At 39.1% G+C, this 27,371-nt stretch overlaps 1 protein-coding gene across 3 annotated transcripts in view; it reads right to left on the bottom strand.

Annotated features, from left to right (window-relative positions):
- The window catches only part of PRDM5 (PR/SET domain 5), a 60,081-nt gene that overhangs the window by 28,536 nt on the left and 4,174 nt on the right, over nt 1-27,371 (bottom strand). For 2 of the 3 annotated variants that reach the window (XR_008430703.1, XM_053941457.1), the window contains exons 2-11: nt 27,110-27,193; nt 18,794-18,916; nt 13,974-14,157; nt 13,070-13,244; nt 12,252-12,344; nt 11,860-11,981; nt 10,047-10,126; nt 6,636-6,720; nt 5,217-5,374; nt 243-336 (exon numbers count right to left, since the gene is read on the bottom strand). Coding sequence is in view for 2 of the 3 variants with exons in the window: in XM_053941457.1 (XP_053797432.1) it covers nt 243-336; nt 5,217-5,374; nt 6,636-6,720; nt 10,047-10,126; nt 11,860-11,981; nt 12,252-12,344; nt 13,070-13,244; nt 13,974-14,157; nt 18,794-18,916; nt 27,110-27,193 (1,198 nt within the window). In the remaining variant the exon portion in view is untranslated. Of the gene's footprint in view, nt 1-242; nt 337-1,814; nt 1,907-5,216; nt 5,375-6,635; nt 6,721-10,046; nt 10,127-11,859; nt 11,982-12,251; nt 12,345-13,069; nt 13,245-13,973; nt 14,158-18,793; nt 18,917-27,109; nt 27,194-27,371 lie in introns of all 3 variants that reach the window. The other variant, XM_053941458.1, reaches the window with a different exon arrangement.

Here is a 27,371-nt window from a genome sequence, read left to right as displayed (position 1 = left end):
CTTGCCATCAGACCTCAAATCACTGCTGGATTTTCTACAGCATATTTGGATTTGCATTTAAGTGAATCTGAAAGCAAGGTTTGAATTTGGCTCTGAGTTTTTTAACTCCCTGGATACAGAGTTGAGTCCTAGTACCAATATAACATAGCAAGTTGTATATTGGAGCAAGGTGCCACACGTTGGTTTTTGTCAGTCACATATGAGAATGGAGAAAGCTGTTCTTCCTCTGACTTTGCACTTACTGTTATGGATTAACAGATGTCTTTGTAGAGAGAAGGGGGTTCGGAACAAGGCTTTGCATTCCTCACACTGGAACGGTCTCTCTTCAGAATGGGTCTGTGGATGAAAGACAAAATGTCAGAGGAAAGGCTCATGGAAATCCATGAGTTGTCATTGCAGTAACTACAGTTCATTTTCTAGATGGGACTCAGGAGAGGATATCACAGTTGGAAGCATCAGAGGACAGAGAATTAAAATATTTATTCTGCACTTACTCAGGATCCTGAAAGCCCGCACAGCAGTTACTCAGTAACTACACCGTCCCCATCCTCACAAGTGTCACGTGAGGTGTGCACATAAACAGAAACATAGAATAACCAGAGAAAAAAACTAAAAGCTCAGCTGCATTGCTTCAGCTGCACTAACACTGGCCTGGAATACTTATTAATATGAATAAATCCTTTCAAGTTGAACGCACACAAACCCCTTTCTTTTCATTAAAGTTTTAAGGTAAAACCAATCTGATTTTCAAGACGGCACCTAAAATTTGGCAAAGAAAATCCCTCAAATCGTGAGACTACTTTTATTTATAGCTTCTTTTCTTTTAAAATATACCAAAAAACAAAAACAAAACAAAAACAAAAAAAAACACAAAAACAAAACAAAACAAACAAAAAAAACCAACAACAACAAAAAAAAAAAGCCATGGAAGCAACAGTACCGAGTTTTTTGCTGTCTGCAGAAAAATTCATTGTAGCTGAAAAACAGCCTCAAAGCTATGAATAAAAGGCTAAGCTTGGATGAATCTCCCAGACCACAGAGTTGTTGAAGCAAATTTCTCTTCTGAAGCTTGGGAAACATCCAGCTTTATCTTATTTTTATATATTACAAAGCACTTTCCCTGTTTCCTAGTGTTTTTAACAGCTGTCCCACTGTAGATAATAAGTTGTATTGGTTAATTTACTATCTACCCAATTTCCTACTATTTTTCCAAAGGAAAGCAGGTTTTTAAAGCATCAGCATCCAAATACTTTATTAGCTCACAAGGACCTTATTCCAAGCTGGAGCACACAGAGGAAAACGGGATGGACAGTAAGTGTTTTATAATATGCAGGAAATTCGGTAAATGAGTCAATCTGGTAGACTAAGGGCAAATATTAGCATAGTACATATTTATATTATCTATTTCTGCTATCCAGAATCCACACAACTGTTATTCTACCCCTTCAACTGGGAGAAAACAGAGGGCTATGGGTAGACAGCGAAATTCTTGAGCGGCTGGCTGAGGGCCTTGAACCCACTTTGATTTTAACATCAATGGCCTCTCACATAAACACAACACCGAAACCTGAATGTCCTGCAGTGGGCTCAAAATCAATTCCTTGACCTCAGCCTAAGTCACTGAAAGCAAAAAGGCTCCTAGAAGATCGTCACAAGTGTGGAATATATTTCATGTTCCTTGAAATCTGCTGCGTGTTCCAGCCCAGACTCTACAGGTTCCCATGACAGCTGGCATTAGCTGACACCCTGCTCAGTCTCCCTGGCAGTGAGGCCAAGGATTGACAGGACACAAAGAGACTGAACTGCCTTCTCACCTCAACAGGGGGTTCCTCCAGAACAGGCTTGGGACACATGGACGAGACACTGTGGGGAAGCTCGCAGTGCTGCTGCCTGTGTTGTACCTGTTCTGTGGATAAATAGAAGGGTTCAGTCTCCAGAACTGTCAATCTGGCACCTTTCACGAGCGCAGAAGTCATGCTGCTTTTTAAAAAAATGCCCTGGTTTGGAACAATCACCACGTGAGTGACAGTTCTGAAGAGCACAGTGATTTGTACAGAACTCCTCAGTATCTCCTTTATACTCTCCTCACCTTTTGATCAAAATACACAGATGGATCTGCACATCTTAACTTCCCTACAAAAAAATCACATAACTAGGCATACCCACATGCAAGGGTACACAGATCATTCCAGCAACTGAGGATGGGCTCTTATGCACCATTTCATGGCAGTCTTTCCTACCACAGCATCTGTGGAGGCTTAAGCCCAGCCTAAGACTACTTATTCCCAACAGATAAACTGATGGAATACAGTTGTTATAAATCATTACACTCCCCAGGACCAAACAACCCCGGATTAGCCATAAACCCTTTAAAATCCTGCATCTGATGACCTATTTCTGCCGACTGTCATGTCCTCATATTTTGTTCTCTGAACTCATCCTCTTGTACACAGCAACAAAGGAGCATATGGAGCAAACATCTCCTGCATGGAGTTAATCTGCATTACATGGCTCAGAACATGCACCCTCTTCCAGTCTAACCTGAATGAAAGGTGACTACTTCTGTCTGTAGCACAATCCCTTTTTGCCTCATTTCAGATACTGCTCTCTTGCCTTGTGGCAGAAATGGAAGTGTATTTAAGTCACACCATTTAAGATCATTCAAGTCACAGCCTGAGCTCTCACAGAGGTTCCATATCCCAGAACACTTCCCAAATTGTCATCTCCAAGCAAGCGGCAAAGCCAGCTTGCACATGCACCTATTTGCAGGAGCAGCAGATCACAGAGTACCACAGTTCCTGCCTCAGATGTGCAGCTCTAAGAGCATAACAAGTGCTAAGTTAAGGTTCACATCCCAGTGCTCCACTGAATAGAGCAGACAAGCTCCAAGCTCTTGGCAACTCCAGTGTATCTCCCAATGACATCCTGTGAAATGTGAGGAACTAATCTCCTGCACTTTTGAAATGACCCAACAGACACCCACATCCGAAAGACATTTAAAAACACGTGTTGTGGGAGCCATTTTTATTCTGAGACTTCCAACATGAAATCAGGTTTAAAAAAAACCCACAGAGAAATTACAGAAACAAAAGCAAAAAGTTTCCATCCAAAACACAAATCAAGAATTCAAAGGCAGAAAACGTATCTGTACTCTCTTACATAAAAAAGGATGTAAGCCTGCTGTAAAATCCAAAGGTTTTTTAAGCATGTTGCTATTAAACTTAAAGGTATATTTTCTGTTAAATGCTGTTGATTTAAGTCGTTTTAACTCCTATGCCCATCATTCCTACTGCAGGTATCTATACTCCCTGATACTAGTCCAGTAACCTAATCCTGGAACTCAGAAAAGTACCCTGAAATTATTTAGAATTCAACTCTCTTCCTCCAAAAGAAAATAAACCTAGGAAGATATCTTACAGGAAACACACATCTAAAAATCATCATAAGCTGAAGAAATACATAGAAGTATAATACACAATTAAGTTTTACATTTACACTGGCCCTGTAGGATCAGCATTCCTGTGAACAAGCAAGATAATCAATGTCCTCTTTCCCTAGGCATAGCCTTCCCAAAGCTGCGGCACTCAAAACTATTTTGGCCTCCCAAACTACCACATCCTTGAGTTGTATGGTACAACTGGCTTTTGTGCACATATATCCAGACTCCCCTGTGCTGTCTGCTCCCTCTCCTACTGTTTTTTCCTCAGTGGAGAGAGGTGCGTCTAAAAAAGCAACTCAGGCCATCCATGTGAGTCTCCTGTCTCTCCTGTTCACCTCCTCACTCAGCAAGTGAATTTAGAGACCTATATGTGGATGGGTGAACAGTCACAGCTGTTTGGGTAATCTTTATGCAAACACAGGAACAAGTTTCTCTCAATACAGAGCATAGCTGATTTACAGGCAGTATTATGTGCAAACAGGTCCAGGCAACCAGCATTCCAACATGCTTTAAGGAATTCCATCAAAATTTGGTACCCACTAAAGCTAAGCTTTAACATTTTTTCCCATTAAGTGGAACCTCTAATCCTTGTTAATGCTGGTGGTACTGCTGCTTTAAACACAGAATTGGGTCAAAGTGTTTACTCCTTCATACTTAATCCTGAAGTCCATTTTCAACCCAAACTCCCTACCAGTCATCAATGGCTAGCTAACATCAGGAAACATGTAAAAAGTATTCATTTAAAAAATGGAGCTATCTTTCTAGACAATATTTTATACATTTTTCTTAGAATATATCCAATCTGCAAGGTTCTGTCAAATTTTCTTAAAGTCTAGACCATAAAATATAATGTATGGGAAAATCTTGTCCTTCAGCAGGCTGCTGCATGCTTTCTTATTTTAGACAGTCATCACCGTTTCATCCAGTGAGAGGCATTATTATTTCTCTTACATGATTTATGGCTTCAAGTGCAAGAGATGGTGCAAAGATCCTGTGCCAAATTCCCAGATGGACTATAATATGAGCCACACTGCAAAAGACTTGGCAGTACGGCTATATCATGGTTGGGTTTTCTTTCCTTTTTTTTTTTTTTTTTTTAACAGAGTTGTAATTCTGAAACAGCAGTCCTGGATAGCGCTTTGCCATTAGAAATGTAAGCCCAGGTTAAAACTAATGACAGGCATTACAGAAATTAGGCCAAGCAGATTACAGCTTCAACAGAGGCAGAACATCCCTTTGTGAGTCTATTTTTCAGGTAATGTTTCTTCTGATTTTGTTTTAATATGTTAACACTGCACCAAGTTCAAATTTAGCGTAGTTTGAAAGCATCTGCTGCTAAGTCCAACAATGACTGCAAGAGGACTATACATAGTTTTATTTAATTACACTATTAAAAAAAAGTATTTGAAGATATCTTTAAATCAGTGACATTAACTTGGTAACCTAGTACTAAAAAAAAAAAACAAACCAAAATACCACAACCAAAACAAAGCAAAAAAAAAAAAAAAAACCCAAAAAAGCCAAAATGGGATTTATTTGATGCTTTTAACCAAGCAACTATGCTTTACTTCTCCTTAATTAACTTTTTGTTTACTATAATTGGTTCAGCCTTTTGAAATTTTGGGTGTAACAAAGAACAGTAAAACTACATTCTCCAATACTTTAATCCCATGTTTATAAGCATGGCAGACCTTGACGATGAACCACTTAAAAGGAAAAAAAATCTGCAAATCTGAGGCTGGCAGACCTGTAAACAACAACAGCAGAGTGGCTTTACCTTCTTGTGATTCTTGTAAACATTTCTGTGAGCAAATCCCTTTCCACAAAGCTTGCATTTATAAGGTTTATCTTCACTGTGTATTATTTTGTGTGCAGTCACTTGATCAAGTCGTTTGAAGGACTTATTGCAAACCTCGCAGGTGTAGGGGCGTTTTTCTGCAGAAAATGAGTGGGGGACATTTAATCTCCTGTTTATACAGGGGGAGAAGATGAAAGGCAGAGACAGTCATCTCCTCAGAGAGATTTCTGCAATTAAGTCAACCCAATTAAGGTTAAACCAATTAGAAAGACACCTAATGCCCTTTATGTTAGTTAAGTCACTTCACAAAAGTTGAGCCATGGTGTATCTCAAGAAATTGGCACATTCTTTGCAATACTCATTGCTAAAACTAAACTCTGATTAATTAGCTTAAATCAAAAGAGAATGACTTCAAAGAGGAAAACCATGTCTCCAGATTACAAATGTGAAAGACGCCATGACAGTTTAAATGTTTTAAAACTTAATTAACAATATACATATTAGCTTCCAAACCCAAAAGTTCCTATGCAAAAAGCCTTCATGCTTCAACTGGTGACTGCAACTTAACTGCACTACTGCTCATTCAAAAGTGTCAAAAGAAAGCCAGGAGCCTCTGAGATACAGATTATATTACAATAAATGAGCTTTTGCTGTGGACCGATACCAAGAAAACAGTCCAACTCTAAGCCTGTGCAGCTGTAAAAATCTGCATTTGTTTAAATGCTAATGCATTTGACAGAACAATGTCTGTGTTTCCATAGTGTTGCTTGATGTTTCTAATCACTGGTGAGGGACACAGAAAATGCTGGATTTGCAGTGACCAGAAATCCTGGCAGAGCCAGCTGGTGCCACGCTGCCAAACCGAAAGATGGGACACTCCCTGCCCACAATAGATGCTGGCACAAGGGAACCTTTGTGGCTGGTCTGTGGATAGCATGGCCCATGAGCTGCTCTCCTCTGACCAGAAGCTGTGAGCCCACTAACACATACATAGATAAACAGGAAAACGCAGTGTATAGCACAGATCACTGACAGCACATCCTGCTCCCAGCCTCTTCTCAGCAGAAAACCTCAGGCACTGGTTTTTCACCTCCTCTCTAAGCCACAGAACAACCTTTTGGCCCACCCCAGCTCACTGACCTCATCTAGCCCAGCTAGCACGACAGAACAGTTTGACAAAGCAGCAGTAGGAAGAAGACTACACCATGTCACTTGGAATTTTGGAAGGCTTCGAAAGGCTGCCTTAGACAGTTTCCTTGGAACCTGAGATTGACTTGCCCAACTCAGGACAACACAGGTTTCGTTAAGCCTTCCATAAGAAATTAATCCAGGTAAAACTCCACATACATGAAATACACATCCACACACACAGAGCTCTGTGTCATTTCTGTACATTACCTGAATGAGTTATCATATGGCGCTTCAGTTGGTTCGCCGAAATGAATTTCTTGTCACATTCTTGACATTCAAAGATTTCATGGACCTGCAAAATGTTTTACGATAATTAAATGTGTATCTCTTACACAGACATAAATTCTCTAACAGAATGTAGCTACTTATTAGCCAGTAGCTATACTAATACTCCAGAATACTCTGTGATTTCACCATTGCTTGTCCCTTGCTGAAAAACATCATCACCCAAAAAGTAAAAACTCCTAACTGCCAACAAAAAAACATCATTACAACTATACAGCAAATTTGTATAACCTCTGTTTCTATCTACCAGATCCATTTAAAATAACATTATTAGGAAAGCGTTAAAAAAACAAATGCAGACTAACTTGTCAGGACATTTTCTTCTAGTCAAGACACATGTAAAAATAACACAGAAACCACTTCATAGCTTGTGTCAGAATTTTAAAAAACAAGTACTGTCACATTCTTGCAGGATTGTTTCTCTTAAAAGCTTTTAGAGGCCAGAAAGTGGAGGGGTAGCATTGTCTCAAACTACAAATACAGTTTTTTTCAATATCATAGCACATTACAGCATTTAGGACTAAATGCTGGAGAAAACAGGAGGTAGTTAAGAGCAACTTCTGGTAAATAAAAAATAACAATTGTCCAGTAGTATAAAACACTGTTCAGTGTTAAACAGAAAGGTCAGAAATTAACCCAAAAGAGATGCTTACAACTGGCAGGTAAAAAAAGGGGGGTCAGGGGTTGGGAAGTAGAGAAGATTTTTAAGAGTGACTCTACTCACGCCAATTTTGTAGGAAGTCTAGCTCTATAAAGTTTAAGAAGTTCAGAAAGTCTCAAGGACTCTTCATACACACACTCAAACTCTGACCAAAGCAGGATCTTGATGGTGGAAATACAGCTGACACCAAAGAAGGCTTCAAGCACCAGCACTTTATTGTTCTTCAGTACCTTTTATACCCCTCACGTTCATGCATTGTACCTGTGTGCCCTCTGCTCCCTTTGGTGATTGGTCAGTGCACCTGGGCACTCCATGTCCCATTACCTTCAATACTGGTCACCTGTCCTGCACAGCTGTCGCCCATTAGGGATGAGGCTGGGCTGCAGCCCCATTCCCAATCACCACAAACGTTGTACCTATAGGATCTACCTTGGTTTGATACCTTAGCAGACAGCACTACAGCTGAATGGAACTGTACAGGTCCATGTAAGAAATCTGCTGAGATATCCAGAAAGGCACCAGCTCAAACCAGTCCTACCGGTAACACAGAAAACCTGCATTTCCAAAGCCAAAAAAGCCTGACTGCCCTACACTCCAAGGTGTCTTTAATCTTCTCTTAAAAGAAGAATGAGCTGCTTTACCATGGAAACATGTGTTTACAGTAAGAGTCAGAAGCTCAGTCCACATCTGTACAGCCAGGAAGAGAGACTCCCCCAGCCCAGCTACAAACACTGGAAGTGCAGCACTATCAACTCTGACTGGGAAAAGAAACCAGCAACCCTGGGATTTATTCGAATGTTTCTTCCCTTTCACTGATGCTGCACTGTTCTATAATGGGAGAGGCCTGGCAGCCTGTGCTACTCACATGTACCTGCTCACTTTGAAATTTGAGTTCCTGTGAACAGTTCAAATCCAAAACATGAGATCCTTATATTGAAAGGAATCATTTAGCAGGAATCTGCATCAGTAAAGATGAACAGTCCCCTCGCTTTCCTCCTCATTATTATCACTGCTGAGTGATTGAACTTTGCATTTTACTCAAAATTCAGAACTCAGTATCAGAATACAGTTAGACAGTTAACACACAAGCAGTGCAAAAGACATATGAAGCTAAAAAGGAGTTTAAATGTGACATGAACGCTACAGATATGAATAATGACCATGTCTTCAGAAAGTAAACATCTATCAATCCCCTACAGTGACCCTCTTTACCTCCCTTCTCTGTGTTTGTCCAACTTTTTCTGTTGTTTGGGCTTGTTTTCTGTTATATTTTACCTTTTTATTCTCCACTTTTATTTCTTTACATGGAAATGGGTGGAGGGGAAAATTTTGTCTTTTTCTCCTGGTTTTACCTATTATTTTCATACTGGTTTTATTGCCTGTACAAATATTTTTGCCAATGCTGATGATCCTGCCCCACTTCCTACAAAAGGAAATTAATTCAAGCAAAGAAACAGCATGAGTACTACTATGTGCAATCTCCTTCACTATCTGATATAAGTGTGTAAGTCTGGAATACCCATTTTCTGCATGTTTTAAAAGCCAATCAAGAAGAGCAAAGGAAGTTTTATGCACAAAATCTTTATGGTGATTCTTAAGGTAAGTGCTCAACTGACATGATAAATCATATTTGAGAAACTTGTGTGTCACAATGTCTGCCCAAAATTACAACTACTGAAACAGAACAAACATTTAATAAAATGGACACACTAACTAGTACATTTTGCATTTTAAAGACCTAGTGTACAAGACCTGTGCCAATGCGTAAAACTTGTAATAATATGTGGCAACGAACACCACAATAACAAAATAAAGCCCTATTAGACAAGAAGTACAGGGCATACTAACACAAGCAAGGAGAAAAACAAATTAAAAAGGAGGGGCCCCACCATTTCCTTTGCAACAACATATTTTAATTGATATCATTTATATCCTCAATGGATTCAGGTTATAACCAGGGTATTATTAAAGACTTACAGTTAATCTGATAAACAGTACAATGCAGCTTTTTGCAAAAACAGATTCTCCTGGGTTTTAGTGATTTATCAAATTAATCTTGCAGGGACTTCCTTTGGGTATAATGGATTCAGAATCTCATATTCATGGTCCATCTGTATTTCTACATGAACACCCTTATTTCCAATAGGTGCTTTTCCAACTGTTAACCCCTCCTGTTCTGGTTATAAAAGATTATGTGCATAAAAAAAAGACATTAAATTTTGGGTTTGAGGAAGAATTTTTCTACTACTATATAACTACAATAGAAATAACTCCCCTAAGTGGTATTTCAAAAAGCAGTAAGAAAATTACTGTGTTTTGTACAAAAACTGAAGGCTCATGAACCTATTTTATGGTCTGTATGTATGCTATGATTACATAACACACTTAGTGTTTAAGAATGCTGAAGAACAGCAGGCAACTCTGACGTAATGCTGGAGTACACAAACAAATTAGCATTTGGTAAGAGATACATGGAAACTTCAGGGAGATATTTGGCTTGAGCAAGTGTGACTACAAAAGTAAATATCCACATTAAACCAGGTTAGCTTTTTAACCATGAAAGAGATCACCCAAAGGCTTGCATTACTGCAGCTTTCAAGTGACGTGAGCAGCACAGCCTCACATCTCAGAGAAGCCAGTGCCTGCTGTGAGTCAGCCTTCATCTCACTGACCTTTCGATGCTCCTGGAGATTTGCTGCTGAGAAACATTTCTTATTGCACACTGAACACATCAGCTTCTTCCTAGAATTTCCTGAAACAGAAATAAAATACTACCAACATCTTAAAGAGGAAGTGCTAAGAAAAAACCTAAATATTTCCACTGAACCTGTGACATTTCACAGGTCATTTGACTGACATAAGATTTTTACACTTGTATCTCATCTTCAAAGTGCTCCGTATCAGTAGCTCTCTGTGGGTGTCCAACCAACCAGTCACTGGTGGAATGTAAATTAAGAAAACCAAAACAATAAAGAAAAAAACCTTTCAAATAGATGTTATCATATACCACCAATCCCACATGAAGAGTACAGTTCACAACTGAGAACAGCTCACTTGGCAACTGAACAGTTCATTTCATCCAGAAATCAATACAGGAGTTAGTGCAGCAGTGACAAAAAAATCTCAAACTTAAGTCAAAACCATTTCCCATTTTTGTTTATTTGGAAAGCATTAAACATCCTACTATATAAAATATCATTAATGGTCTTTAACTGAACGAAACAGGGAAATCATATTAGCACCAGATCATGAATTCAAATCTTGTCTAAAATACAAATTACAAAACAAGCTATAGGTCAGCTACCATACATTTTCCTTCCCTTTTCACAGCTGCTTTAAAAAGTCACAGACCACTTAACTGAGTTGATCCTTACCTTTAGAGATTCTTTTTAGTACCCCACAAAGCCACCATAAACCTAATTCTTTGTTTATAATTTAAGATGCCCACGCAAGGTAGTTCCTAGCTGAGGTAAAACACATCCATGCTACATTGAACAGCAGAAAATTATAAAAGTAAAAACTTACAAAATTTATGAGAAGTATTAATATACACAAATGGACACATAATACAGGAATACACTTAGTCCTTCAATGTGGAATTCATATACCACTACATAACTGACAAAAACTAAGCCTAAACATAACAGTGCTCATAGATTAAAAAAAAAAAATTACTGATACCAAAAAAGGAGATAATTTTTGTAAGAATTATTACAGAAAGGTAATTTCTCTATGCTGCAAGAGTTTGGCAGCAGAAAGAGATCGAAAATCTTAAAAAGCATCTCGGTGCTGTCACCATCAACTGTTTTATGTGCACACTGGAATTCTTCTGCCCCCACACAATGATATTCCTTTGACACAGAGAGGGGACACACAGAAAGAGCGCAGAATGCCAGAATTGAGATCTGTGCTGTGGACCTGAGAGCAGTGTTTTGCCCTTCCATGAGAAGAGAGTGAAGTTTGAGTGAAAACTATTCACAGCACACAGATATGAAAACATCAGGGCCTAAGAGGACCAGAGGATGGCCTGGTCTGGCTTCCTGCACAACAGATACTACAGGATTTTATGCAACCCTCATCAAGCTTAATTGTTTAATTAGGCAAAGAAAAGACATCCCATTGCGTCCTGAAAATACAAAAAAAACCAAGAACTCATAATTTCCTGCAGCAGTTTGTGCCAGTGGTTGATTTTCCTCACTCCTGAAACATTTTGCTTCATCTGCTCTTTGCCTAGTTTAAACTTCTCAAGATGCCTATTACCTTTTCTGCAGGAGACTAATGATTCATGTGGCCTACAGTAATTTCTCCTGGGGGGGAGGAGGAATAGTAACTCTTGCAATTAAGTTACTTCTTAATTTTCTATTTGATACAAATGAATCCATTAAAAAAGAAATCAAAGACAATGTTTACTCTGATTTGCAAATTTAAGCCTAGGAACATGTCAGAGGGAATTTTTTTCTGAAGGAACATTAAACTCTTTCTTACCACTGTGAACATTTTCCTTGTGCTTTTTCAGGGCATCCTTGCTCTTGAACCTCTTCCCACAGCTATCTGCCTTGCATATGAACCTGGCATCCCCTCTGCATGCCTCCTTGTGCTGCTCATAACTACATGGGATAACAAAGAGAGGGGAAAAAAAACCCCACATCAGGCAGTGTCTCCAGAAACCAGAGCTGTAGCAAGTACTCAGAGCCGAACACATGCTGCACTGCAGAGTTCCAAGGCCACCTCATGCATTACTTACAGCAGAGAAGAATGAAAGCATTTGAGTCCTTGCCCTGTTAGGATTCCCAAACACTACCAAGCTTTTGAAAAGCTAACATGCAAAGGGAGGCCAGCAAGAACATGACAGCAGTCCTGTAACTCGGACACAAAACCTCGATTCTGAGCTGAAGGCACTATTGCAAACAGAGCACTGGAAATTTCTTGAGGAGTCTCCTGGGCTGATATTCTCTGTGCACTGAAGGACACTAAGAGACAAAAAAAGGAAAAAAATGAAGTAAGGGCAATATTCTGCAGCCCACACAGGCTTGCAGTAGCTATAAACTATATACAGCTTTGCAAAAAGTAGGTTAACAATCTGTAATTAAATGTGTAATAAAAGTAATATATCTAATTGTAAGAAAATATATATAGAAACAACAAAATAAAACCAGTTATGTTTCTGTGCAGAAGAATAATTCTAAGATAGATAACTTTAGTGATAAAACTGCATATTTATACTCTCAAGGACAATACAGACGTGTTCTTAAATCCCATATCTTTCATATTTCTATTCTGTTTTTCCACCACCCAAATATTTAATTAAATGAACATAAAGCACTGGTTGTCCTTTTTTTTTTCTTCAAATCTTACTTTAGTTCTGTACCAGCATCCACAGCTTGAAAATCACACCTCCTAAACTACTAAATATTCCACTGATGGAGCCCAGTAATGCTGCACGAAACTGCTTGCTCTGGTCTGGTCTCCAGTGTATGACTTTAGCACATAAAAAATTGTCAATATTTTTCCAATTCCCATTGAATTCTACAACAAATATGAGAAATTAAGACATTAAAAGATTAAAGCAGAGGGTAAGGGTATAAATACAGATGCATAAAAATTAAAGTTTAGCTTGTGATTAGGTCAAGAGAAACAAAGGATTGAATGAAATTTATTTAAATGAACCCTAAAAAACATGCCTGTTTATACTCACTGTCTTTGTAGAGCTTGTTTAACAGGGAATTTCTTTCCACAATTTCGGCACTTAAATTCCTTTTCCTCACTGGGTTTTTGGTGCAAAGTCTGTAGATGCTCAGCTAGGATCTCCTGGCTGGCAAAACTGGATTCACAGTTTGGGCATGCATGGTCCTGTTTACAGGTGAGGGGATCTGCATGATTGGAAGCAAAACCAATGTCAAGGAGTAGCTTTTGGTTACATTAAGAGAGACTCTCTGCCAGAAACAGATTATGCAAAAGGGTGGCACGAAACTCACAAAAAACAATGCGTCTGAAGAGATTATAGACAGCCTATCTTAAGTGGATTACCATCAGCATTACTGAAAATGGATGGAAAGTATTAAGATGGGTGTGACTTAGACTGTTGGCCCAAATTAGTCATTCAACTCAACTAGAACTTCAATGCAATTTGTCGTTCGTAAATTCATCTTCATCTTTGACAGAGATGCTGAGAATTCCCCACACAGCTCAGCTCACCTTCCTTTTCCTACACATCTTACCTTAGGATTGGCTGAATAGGTTTATGGGAAGGTTTATTTCTCTCACACCTAAGTAAGAAGGACATTACCCCTCTTAGAGCAAAAGCTCAGTGTTCCTAAGCTTGTGTTTCAGGTGAAACAAACTGTCTTTAGTTCAAAAATTAATGGTTACTACTTAAGAAATCCAGGCTCACTCATTCACTCAGTAATTCAAAAGACTTGCTGCTCCTTATAAAGAAAAGAAGCTCAACTAACACCCAAAAAAAGAGATAAAAATAATGCAAGAACTCAGATTCAATCCCCAGAACCTTCCAGTTCCCCAGTCCTACACTGTCAGTGTTTTTTTCCTTCATCACCACTTTTGAAGCTCTCAAGTTACCCTGTATTTTACATATTGCTCACCTGCAATTTTTTCACCAGCTGTCTGCACTTCTTTACTGCTGCCACTGTCTTCATCTTCCTGTATAACAGTTACTTCTTCCTCCTCCTCCTCCTCTTCTTCCATGTCACTGTCCAAATACCCAATCAGAAGTTCTGTGTCTGTTTCAATATCTTCCACCGCCAGATAGAAAATATTTTCCCCCTCCTGTCGCAAACAGGAAGTAGAAGCAACAAATAATTACGTCAGAAAAACAAAAATCTAGACAAGTATGAGACCCTAAACTAATATTATCCCTCAACCATGGAAGGGTTGGCTCCATTCCTCAGGAAGCACAATGCTACAACAGCCTTGCTAAATACTTCTTTTCCAGTGTGGCTGCATGGATAGGGTGCATTTGTATTCTGCTGTTTTGGGAATATTCCCCTGCCTCACCTGTGAGGCTTTTCCACTATGCCCTGTAGCTTAGACCAAGGTGGAGATGGCATTGAAGTCCTCTCCTGCCACACTCTACTTGACAAGAACTTCAGGGTTTGAAAAGGAAGTATTTGAAGATTAGAAAACCAGCAAAATTTAGATAACCAACACAGCTTTATCTCTCTCTCCAGCTGACTGCAGGAATTCTAACACAACTTTCAGCAGAATGTTTACATAGTGTTATTTTCTCTCTCTCTCTCCTTAAGATTCCCAGCCTTCTCCAACAGGCTTTCACCCCTGGTCAGTTATCTTCACTATCAAATTAGAGGCACATCTGGAAAATGCACTTTAAACCCTGTGCTAGTTTAAATCAGTGTAGATCCACAAAAGGCCAAAGGATCCAGCCCCCATTCTGCACAACAGCACAAACTGCATCACTATTAGTTCCAAAAGTTTCTTGATAATGCCTAGACAAGCTTCCAAATAGCTACATCAGCTAAAAACTTCGGGCCTTGACAATACTGAATAAACTTACCAAGGCTAGCACTATGGGGTGTGGAGAGCAATCTGTACATCTGTCCCCTAAACTGATATTCTGTAAGACAGAGATACCTTTTTTCTTTCTAGATGTGAGCCAACTGCTTTAGGTACTGCCCAAAGCACTGAAGAAGTCTCATTTCTATGCAATGAAGACTCCCAGTTCTATCATAAATCTTAAAGTTTATCTGATTAACACCCAGAAAAGTTAACTGAAGCTTCTTTGCCCTGCATCTAGCCATATATTTTGTAACATGCTTCCTTGAGCAAGGACAAGATAATGATTTTTAATTTTTGTAATACACTAAGATTAAAGTGTCAACAGGGATGTAGCATTCCCTGAGCTGCAGAAGGTCTGTTATATTTTACACAAGATACTGTCACACAGGAGTGAAACCTACTTAATTCAGCAGACTTGATAGAGTTGCTACTTTCAAGGATGCGCCACTTCTCTGTCCTTATCTCAACAACAGCATTGGAAAACAAAAAATTATGTTTTCTTTTTCTCAAGATCTATTCTGCAGTCCAGATATCTATCAGCACAACAACCTAACCTCTGTACACAACTACAATTTGCTAGGTTTCATATGTCTCTGTCAAGTTGCACAAACCTTTAATTTAGTACAGTCTGAAGTCAAAACAAATCCTCTTGACGTGAGGAAAAGTAGGTCTTTCTACACTCAGTCTCCACACAGACAGGATAAAACCATTGGAGGAAATCTCTAATACATCACTGTTTAAGACAACCTTATTCAAAAAGCAAGACAACTTCATGAAGGGAAGCACATCTCTGTTACTGGATTACCAAAAATAATAATGGAAATACTTTAAAAGATTTTGAAAATTTAGAAATAAAAAGAAAAGAATAAAAAGTCATGTATCTCAGGCAAAAATAAAGTCCCAAGTACTAGGAGCTGTCAATGTTTGAGTGCTCTGGGTTACATTTGCATTAGAAAGAAATTAGCTTTGGTGCCAGCCCAATGTAAACTCATTTCTCCTCCAAGGTTAATTTGTTTGGCTTTTCCATTTAAACAAATGCTAATAGCCAGGTATTCAGAGCACTAATTAATCAAGATATACCCACTAGCTGTAGTAGCTCCTCAAGGCAGCATTTTGAGTGAAAGCAATGGAAGCTCTCCAGAAACCACAAAACAATTTACATCTCTCCCCCCACCAGCAGCACCTGTATGAATCACATTAATCTACATGCATGCAGACACAGTAAACAGTCTTTTAAATTATTTTACTAACCCCTCTGTTTCTAAGAACACATCTGCAGCCATTCCACCTGCCCATGTGCTTAGACCATGCTGGCTGTTTTCCTAACACTCATCTGCAGCAGACCACAACGGTCCTTGGGAGAAGATTCCAAGTGCTTGCTCATCATGGTGGCACTACAACCTCCCTTCATGTTATTCCTGGTTTATTATTCAATTATCTTTTTCTCACCTCTGCCTTCACTGTCACCCTTTACACTACAAGCCACACAGACCTGCTCAGCAAATACAGTTTTCCAGTTCCAACAGCCCTTGCTATCTCCTTTTTGGTCCACTACAGGTACCTCTTCCATGCAGACTCTTGGCTTTTCCATACTGTTGCACACCTTCATATCTGCTTTGTAAGAGGGAACACAGGACCACTGACAGCCCATCGAACTTTGATGCAAAAGCATAAAACACTAATGTCATCACTCTTGAAAGTTTAGAGCACAGGAGGAGGAAGCAGCACAATCCTGTGTTATCTGAGGTAGTGCAGGGCTTTTCCACCCTTCAGAGCCTGAACAGCTGGCTCCAACCCAGCCTTCCAAATCCTTACCCACTTTGTGCCCACAGTGTTACCTGACTACCCTCTGTATCTGATTCCCTGGCAGAAAACCAGCTCTTCAGCCTACCTTTTCTGCCAGTTCTCCCTGTCTGCCTCTCTAAACAAGCACAATGCCTCTTCCAGTCTTTCCCTGCAGCTCCAGGATGTCAAGTTTGGCAGAGGTAAAACCAACACAGGCAATGTCTGAGGGCAGAAACTGCAATCCAGGAAATGCATGGAGATGATTTCACACACCCCCACACACAGCCCAGAATTCAGATTACACCACATCTAAAATACAGCACCTGAACCACACACACAAGATCCAGAAGCCTCAGCTCTCTCTCCTCATCTATTCCTATGGTGCTACATTTCATGGCAAGGCAGAAAACCTCTGAGACACAAATGTGAGACTAAACAGAACACAAGGCTAAAGTACTACAGCAATTCTGGCATTTCTCCATACTCCAGTTTTCAGTAATAGCTCCTTATGAAGGCTAGAATATTTTTCCATCTGAATACTGTGTGTTAGGATAGGCTTTAAGGTCCTAAAAACCCCTTTGAGATAATTTAGCAAATTTTTATTTGTTTCTATCATTTTCCTTATAAAGAAACCCACTGGTATGCACTGGATATTCCATTAAAAATCTATTCAGAAGTTCAGGTCATTTACTGGAAAGATAATGAACATTAATTGTTCCCACTGCTCTCTCTTGTGAGCTTTACTTTGCCTTTGCTAACAATGACTGTGCACTGATGAGGTGCGAATCGCACCTCCTGTATGAGAGCCGTTCACATCTGCTACCATAAGGAGGACAACAAATTTCATCAGAAACAAACTTTTGTTTTCCTGACACAGAAAACCCAAATTTTTTTTCTAGCCTCAAACTATAATTCTTTTGTCAGGGACACACAGACTAATCCTTGGGGAAGAAAGTCATGTCATGATGAAAATGCAGAACAGTCATTTTAAGAAATGCTGATAAATAATTCTCCTTTTCCTGATTGTTTTCCAATGTTTTGGATTACATCAGCAAATACCTTAAGTTAGCCTGAAACAACATTTTGTAAATTATACATTTTGAGAAAAAAAATTCACAGAGTCATGTAATACTTTTGTATGTGGGAGTGGAAATTAATTTACTGTGAAACTGAGCTGTTTAAAAAAAAAAGCAGAGAGCTAATTTCTTTAATAACCTCCAAAAGAGCAACAGCTGGAACAGCAAAAGTATCCCTGTCTCTGTTGTATCCTCTAAATTCACGGAACACTTCCAAAAATGAGCAATTAAACAGAATAAGACTCTTCAGCTTGAGAGAAGAGCTGTCAAATAAGAGTGAAAGGATATAACAGAATTCCATAAAATCAAAGATGGCATAGAAAAATAAAGTAACTATTCACTATTATACCAGAACTATGAAATCAAGTGAAATTAAGGAGTGTCTAGAAGAAAAACAGAAGCATATTTCAACATAATTAAAGCAGTGGAACTCATTACCGCATAGTGCTGCAGATGACAACTACAAAAAATGAAAAAATAAGCTGGATAAATTCAGATCAACAGCAAAGCCAAGAAAATTATCTTTTTTATTAATTTATCCTCAGGCACTATATAATCATCCTATCAGATAATTTGATTGTTCAGTTTTCTGTTTTCTACTTAAATATTTTCAGCACCATGCCTCTTTTCAAGCTTGTCACACTTTCATAATTAATTATATGTTATCTGTATTATATGATATTACTAATTTTATTGAACAATAATGTAAATGCATGCTTTACATACAAGTAAGCCCATACCCAAGTTTGGCATGAAACACACACAGGTCTCTAAATAATTAGTCCTTAAACCTTTCAAATAGCATCAGATTCCAAGGACTTTCCTAGTCTTTCATCCTACCGCTCTTATTATTTGTGGTATTACCTTAAGCAGAAGAGTTCTCTTCTAAAAAGAAAGGCAGAAAAATAAAAACAGTTCACTTCTTTCCTCAGATCTTGCTATTTTATTACAAGACAGGAAGGCCAAAGAGGCAATCAAATTAGTAAATCAGTAACAGGAAGCAAATGGTAGGAATCCACCAAATCTACCTGGATGGCTGCCAGGTTCTTCTGTTCCTGGGATGGAGCCTCATGGACAAAGCGCAGCCAGTTCGAATGGCGTGGGTTGCTGGCATCCAGGATATAAAGGACCTCACCCTTGCTCCCACGAACCTGAAACATTCAAAAATTCCCCAAGCAAAATTTAAATTAAAAAACCAAGTATGTGCAGGTTTTGTCCACTCAGTGAAAAAAACACCTTAAAAAAAAGCATTGTGCACACAAGATACATCCATCTCCATATCTAGACCTTTTGGCTACCATTACCGGTCCATATAATTAGTATGATTTCTACAATTTTGACAGAATTACAGCTCACATTGGAAAAAAGAAGATAATAGAAATAAAAACTTAATATTAACTAAGTCACTCTTCCCTCTCAAAACACAAAGACATACTGGTGTAAAAATACATCTGTCATTGCCAAAAAAAACCTGTTTGTTTCATTTTAAATAATAGATCACTTGAATCTCCACTGATCCAGACAACAAAGCCATGCAAAAAGGTCATACAGCCACACTATTATTCCATGTGATTTATTTATATAATGAATGGATTTTATTTTCCATCTGTCAACAAGAAGTATCCAGGGCAGGTTGCTCACATTCTTGCTATAAATTGCTCACATTCTTGATATATTTGTTTCTAATAGAATGCAATATCATATTTCTTCAGGATGACTGCTTCAATAACCTAAACATTTAGGGTATCATTAAAAAGACAAAAACTGTATTCCATTATAATAATAGCTGGTGACAGCACGTCATTCTCAGATTAAGCAAAAAAAAGAATTACTGCAGTTCTGCAAACAAATAAGGATCTTCAAAACTTAAACAGCACAGCAAGCACAGCAAGCTCAGCACAGCATGCTCTTCTGAAGGAAAAAGAACACATCATGAAAAGGTGCCAACATTCAAATTTTAAAAGCTCTTACTTTCCAATACATGGATTAACCACAGTGAAAAGTGTCAAACCTACACATTGAAATGCATCTGGAAACAATATTATCTGACACTAAGCACTAATGGTTTCCCAGAGAGGCCCTGGATGTCCCAGCCCTGAGAGTGTTCAAGGCCATATGGGATGGGGCCCTGAGCAACCTGATCTAATGAGTGGCATCCCTGTCCCTGGCAGGGGGGCTGGAACTGGACGGTCTTTAAGGTGCTTTCCAACCCAAACTATTCTGTGATACTGTAATAATCACCCAGTTCTACAGAGGCTTTGTGCTTTAGCTACCAAAGCACAAGTTACAGGAACCCACCATGTAGATCCTATAAAGGCTTCCATCAGATCTTGAGTTAGAATGAGAAGCAATCCAGGTACTATTATAAAAACTATACATTACACTATCTAAACTTTCATTGATTTTTCTCTATTTGCTTGATCCTTAAATTCTATAATTTATATTTGCTTCAGTGATACACAGTCATCTCAGTTATGCTTTCAGAGTCTCTGCCAATCCACAGAGAGATGCCAAACATGAAGCAGAGCTTTAACACATAAGGAAACTATCGATAAAGGAACATGATAAATCCCTTCAAAACATTCTGTATTTTCCACTGCTTTTTTCACCTCATAAAGAAATAATGCTGCATTGAATATACAGATGTGAGCATGAAAAGTCAAGGAAAAGTGGAAAAACACCACACTGCGCATAGACTAGACTGGTGACATGAACCAGTCCTTCCCTGGTTGCATGAATAGGAAGGTTCCTAAATGAACTGATGGTAGTGGATTCCAAACCTAGCACTTAAAACCAACACGTAAAATGCATACACATATCCACATTATGTACCTCAAACTGTGGAACTATCTTCCTGAGAATCAACACAACAGGTGTCACTGAACAAATTCAGTCAAGTGCCTTCAATGTAAGATGAAACACGTGACATTCACTGTCACACAGGGTGAGGTTCCACCTCAAAGCAAATCAGGACAATTTGACACCATTAACAAGCACCAGAAGAATTCAGGAACAGAAGAGTTCAGGAAAAGAGGTGTCCCTTGTCAACATATAAGCTCCCCATATGAAACCCTACACAGGCCTAACACCTAAGCTGCTTTCTGGAAACAATTTCCTAAACATTTCTAAATCAAAAAACCTACGTTCATCAAACAATCAGGTAGAGAAAAGTACTGGTTTCTGCATTGCTTCTTTTTTGATTAGCTGAAAATATGATCTTTATTGCTGTAGCATAAAACAGCTAGATGCAGTACTTCTGCATCCTGAGTTCAGACCATCACAGAGCTCATTGCAGAGTAGAAACTCTCACATTTTAACATTGTTGGAGATATTTTAAATAACTCCAGCAAAAGAAACCTAAGGCAGCAACTGCTGATTTGCTTGCTCAGTAAGAAATCTGGGACAGAGACAGCATGTGACATTGTCCTTCAGCCAAAACACACAGCAAGTTTTCCATGGTAATGAAGCTCCTTCTCATGCATGACATTACCTGACCCTGCCAGGGACAGAAGGGTACAGAAGGGTATTCCTAGACTCCTGCAAACATTCTGTGGAGCTTTTAGGAGCAGGGCTGCACTTCCCTTTCTCTGGAATGATACCCAAACCTCCCTAAGCAAACTGTGTGTCATCTTCTACAGTAAGTTCAGACTGGAATTCAAACACCTCAGCCTAGCAGCACGTGCTTTCCAGCATCTTAAATATATCCCATAACTGAAGATGGGAAGTTAACACTCTTAGCTACTTTCAGGAGTAGGTCCTCCTCATCACCAAAACCAAAAGATCATTAATGGGCCTGGTCCAAAAGTCACTAAAATTAATACAAAGTCATACATTTAACATGGAAAAAGATGACTAAAACAAGTTTTAACAGAGTTGATTATAACAATATTAATAACTACTCCAGAGAACTATCTATCCCATTTGAGAATAATTTACTAAAATTGAAATTCTGGGACATAGACTCGCAGCTGAGATAGTGCACCGATTTCTGACTACTGTAAAAGCCCAGATCATTTAAGAAATGAAAAAAACAAAAGCATTTCTGAAAATTAAACAAAGATTCACCCAAAAACATTTAAAAGCAAACAGTTTTCAATGTAAACAGTATTTAAGGAACAATGACTGGGATGGTAGTCTTCATACCAAGACTATATTGTTCAGAAAAAAATAAAGCCTATATTTTCAGAATTAGATTTATAGTATTACATTCACCTTGACAGCAAACATAGAATTAATCTAATTAAGATTTATTTTATCATGAATCTGTGGACATTATTTGACTTAATGTCTTGTGTGTAAGAGCCTTCCTATGCCAGAAGCACATTTTATAGGCAAGATATCAAAGAAAGAAGGAAAAAGAAAAGCCACCAAAACACAGCAAGCTTAATATGCTTGACTTCTTATACGTCAATCCTAAACACCATAGCTCCGATCTGAAGCTGGCTGCAGCCAATAGCAGATTTTCTGTTGCCTCCACTAGTTTTCAGGCAGGCTTATTTAACTGAAAACAACTGTCACAGCAAAAGTGATGCAAGTTAAGCAGTAGAAATGTAAGTTCATTTCATTTTCTTATATAAATAAGCACAAAGATTGGCTTCCATTAAAAGACTATTTTCTGATCTCTTTGGTTTTAATGTAACAATGAAGAAAACATGATCCTGGCAGATAGACAGAAACCCAACCTGAAATATGTTACATTCAGCATTACAGGTCATATTATGTTCCATCCAACCCTGACCAACATTTCTGCATGGTATGTCAGAGTATTTGAAGGACGAAATCTTTCCAGCCCTCCCTGTTTCAACATTTGCCAAAGTCATCATCAGAAGTATATACCTGCCACAATCCAATAGGAGTGAACTCCCCCTTCTTGGTTAAGGATAATGAAGAAAAGGAACTGAACATACATAAACGAATTTATATCTTCTCTTCACAAAGGCCTATCTGAGCCTCCAGAGCAAAAATGTCTGTGAACTTTTAATACCTGAAGATTATTTTCTGCTTGCCTTTAAGAACTTGCTTCTCCAGCAAATACACACAGTTCAAAGCTGCTGTGCCAAGTTTACTAACACACACAAAGAAGTATTTAATCAAGGTGTAAGAACAAAACTCTCAATTCATCACCAGCAACAAGCCATGTCCTTCACCAGCACAACATCTAGAGAGCTGGGGGATAACACAGAGGTGTTTTCTTAACAGAAAGAAAGAGAAAGCACAGAGCCATTTGGACATTTTCTTGGCTTTTTATCATCACTCTTAACTAAATGGTTATCACAGGTTTGTTTGAGGGTTTTTTTTCCTTTCACACCACTCATAAGTAAAACATTTCAGCCTGTAGCTCTTTACAAAGATAACAGCAAGATCAAGGATGCTTCCCACCCGCTGGAATCTTCCACTTCCCAGGAATCTGTTGAATGAGCAAGTATAAACCTTTGATTTCTTCACAACTATGCATGTTACAGACAGAGTAATGGCATTCTGCTATATTTAATTTAAATAGAAACTCTAATACCTTCAGAATTTTACTGAACAAAATCACTGGGCTCAATAAATGCTCTGGGTGCCACGTTCTCCCTGAGACCAAAAGAAAATACAATGCGTGCAATTCTGCCTCAACGTGATGCCTTAAAGATGCCAACCCACAATGCTGGTCTCGGAGAAAAAGGAATGGCGTGATCAAAACAGACCACATCACAGAGCACTACTCTGCACAACTAGAAATGCATGTGGCAAACTTCCTCACAGAAAAATATTCCATAAAACTGAAGCCTGGATCCCAGGCATCACATGCCAAGGAAAGAAATGTTGCACTAATGCCCATTTTTTTCCTTGACTTACAAAAAGCCTCTACTGCTTAAGACTTCTTTCTGAAGGTGTTCTCTCTGAAAACTTTTTCTTTGACTGCCATCGGACTGTGAAGTCAGGCTTTAGTGTGCCTCCTGCCAGTAGCCTTCAAATTAATTATTTTTAATATCTTTGGTACAGCTGACTACACACAAACTTGGCCAGTTTCGGTGCATGCTTCCCACAGACTCTAGAATAACCATCTACTTGGGCTGTTCAAGTCTTACTTTCTGCATTCCTGGTCTCAATTTTCAACTTCAGACTACTCCCTGCATTATTTAAATTATATTATAAAGCTCACGTTCAGATCAACTTCAGTAAACATGAACAACTTGGGTTAAAACATTCAGGAAGTCATAAAATTTGGTATGCAGGAATCTTTTCAAGGCTCCCAAAACTAGGTTACAGTAAGATATTATGAAATGATTTTAAAACAGCTCATAAAAACCTCATTTTCTGATTTGCTGTCAACGGGGTCACATTAGTGTCACCAATAAATAAGTGTATTTGCCTTTTCTATCCTGTCGTGCAGAAACAGATAAATCTATTTAAGTATGAGAAATGAGAAATCTGGAAAATCATAATACTTTCCAACAAACCTAAAGGCCTTCTCATTGCTGTCATCTACTCACTGTCTTTTCTGAAAACCTTGTTCTAGCACAAGCATTTTACTGATTTAAAACAACTTGCAGAAACATCAGGAAGAGCCAAGTAAGCCAGGGCACATTAACTGTACTCAGCAAACATCTGTAATAAAAGCACAGTGTTTTGCTCTGGTTTCAGCTGGAAATAAAGAGGATGCAACTGAGTACATAACCCAAAAGGGAAAGGGAACAATAGTCCACACCTCTTCTCTGGGAAAGGGCATTTGGGGCACACCCCTAGATTAAAATAGACAAAAGAAAGGGAAAAGGAGAAAACAGAACTTCACAGGCTGGAGTTAGCACTTACCTAGGAATATTTCACCACTCACAATATTTATACCGAGTTTGGGTAAAAAAAAGATGGGCTTTTAACATTCTCTCAGTCATCATTCTAGTGTATGGAATCTATCTGTTGCTCTACTAAGGCTGCATCAATACTCTGCTCTCTTCATAAGCTGCTCAGTGATGTTAATGCCAGAGATTTTTCAAATAAACATGTATTTTGTGGTAAATGCACTGATAGTGCTTTAAGCCAGATGTCAAACATAGGTTTTTTTTGTACCATGCAGTAACAGTCCTTCCACCTCTAACCACAGAAAGGTAAAAAAGTAAGAAATGAGTCCTCTCCTCAGTATAAAAGAGGATTAAATGTGCATTCAATAGAAACTGCTTGGCTGAGGGGGAAAAAAGAAGAAAAAAGAAATTCTGCTCAAAAAACTACAGCAGTAAATAAAGCTTACAAAGACAGAAAAGAGGGACCAGGAAGCAAGCATTTTTAACAATTTGGAAATATTGTTTCTGCCAGTATTTTTCAGTCAGTGTAATCTCCTCAACTGGTAAATTCAGATTTTACTTCAGGCACACACAGGTACAACAGGAACTAGGATAGGTTATGTACCTAACTACAAGAACTAGTGCATAAACTGCTGTTCCTGACTAATGCATATTGTCATGGTTTGACACTGGCACAATGCCAGCGCCCCCATGAAAATACACCTTCCCAAATAAATGCTGTGAGATGTTATCAGGAACAGAGCAGAGCAGGCCCAAGCTTAATAACAAAGGAAAAAAAAAACTTTATTAAACTACTACTACACAAGACACACAGACTAAATCCAGGATGAAGACCTTTTAAAACAACCCCTCCTCCTCCCAAATTCCAAAACAACCACCATGAAGCATCACCCGGGATTCCTGATCAAATTGCCACCCTTCAGATAATCAACACTCAGTCTATCTAGGGAGAGAGAAGTCTCTCTTGCACCACAGACCCCCCAGGAAACACAGTTGCCACCTCCTGTGCTTCCCTGTCACACATGGCAACTGCCCGGAAAAAATCTGCCAGTGTCACACTCTCCTTTCCATGTCACAGTGCTCTCACCACCGTGCATGGACAGACTGCTCATAGGGCTCCTTTAAGGATGCTTTGCCACGGACCCAAAGATACAACAGTTGAGCTTCTCATCTTGGGACTACAGTCCCCCCCATTTTCCCCTGGGGCCAAGGGTCCAAGAACAGAGATCATCTTCTTTCTGAAGACAGAGGGCATCACCATTCCTTCCTCAGCTTTCCTCTGTTCTTGCCATTCCTTCACTGGTGGTTGCTGAAGCAGGTCTCCTTGGGTCACCACTGCATCCCCCTAAAATGCAGTCTCTGTTGCAGGAGAATTTGGTTCAGTCTATGGCTAACAAGAAAAGTCCAGTCAAAAGCTACTTCATCATCTCCTCCCACCTAAATATTTCTTCTTCTAACATCTCAGGTCCCAGACTGTCTCTCTTGCACTACAAATCAAGGAGGAGTAATATTTTACAAAGCCCTCATTTCCCGGAAAGGGTTAAAAGTTCAGACTCCCTGGACGGCTGAAATCTCTGTCCAGCATTCCTGTCTCCCACGCTGGGCATCATCCCCTCCCCCTTTCTGCATCTCCTCTGCCAGCAAAATTTCCAGGTGCCGTCAGGCTCTCTGTTTCTTTCTCTCTGAGGGGCGGGGGGGAACAAAAGCATCTCCGCTTCTCTCCACCCTTCCGTCCGCAGGAGCTAGCCTGGTTCCAGACCTTCAGCCCCTCGGCCTACGTGGACAAGGCCATGTGGCTTCCCCTCCCCAACCCAGCCTACGGCTGGGCAGGGGAGAGTCTGCACTCTCTGAAGACCGGAACCAAAGAGACAGTTCCCCTGGGAGTTCTTGCTTTTAACCCCCTGTGTTCTCAGAGGTGTGTCCATTCTTTCAGTGGTCACTCCAGGTGCCAATATCCAAACCTGACCACTGATTGGTTTGACCCAACTTTCTGGAAAAAAAATTCACTTCCATGTCAAACCACAACACATATAGAAAATAAAAAGTTGCCCACAGCACCAGGCTTCTATTTTGCTGAAAACCTCACACCTACTCATTGCATTAAAATCTGCTAAAATTTTAAAACTTCACTTACATAGTTTGCCAAATCCCAACACAAGTGTCACACCAGGAAATGTTTCATATTACAGCAGAAGGAAGCCATAAGCTGGTACTTGTTGATGAGCATAAATCAGTATCTCTGTAACTTATAATCCGCTTCCCCAATTCAAATTATTTTAATTTTTCTAATTATTTTCACATGTTTTAATGATTTTTCACAGTGTTATTATATTTGTATTTGGCTTGACATGATGTTTTTTCACACTTCATTAATTAAAAACTATCACTTGTTTGTTCTTTAGTTTTAAAGAAGTCAATCCTCTTCCACCCAGGCGTAATTTAGAAGTACTAAATCTCACTAGAGGATCTTTAAGCTATGAAACAAAACAGGAAGGATTTGTTACAGTAAAACTTAATTGTGAGAACACTTTGTGAGAGGTGCGATGACATCGCTTTACTCACTTCCCACATGAGCCTGCAGTCTGTGCTCTCATCCAGTTCCTGCGGCATTCGCTTCTCCCCTGCAAAGGGGCCAAACTTCTCACCCTAAGGAATAATTATGAAAGAAAAAGAATCAGTAGGGAGAAAAAAGAAAAAGGCAAGTCAATCACCAAACTCCAGCAGAGGAGTAATTTTTAGCCTCAAACAGGAAAGGAGAGTTTTCCTTTATTGCCCTACTACATGCCAAGAAGGTGCACATCCTTGACGGTTCAACTTGAAGCCC

Source organism: Vidua chalybeata, chromosome 4 (genome assembly GCF_026979565.1).
Source record: "Vidua chalybeata isolate OUT-0048 chromosome 4, bVidCha1 merged haplotype, whole genome shotgun sequence".
NCBI classification, from domain to species: Eukaryota; Metazoa; Chordata; class Aves; order Passeriformes; family Viduidae; genus Vidua; species Vidua chalybeata.
Note: the sequence above shows the minus strand (reverse complement) of the source record. Positions and strands in the feature narration are given on the sequence as shown.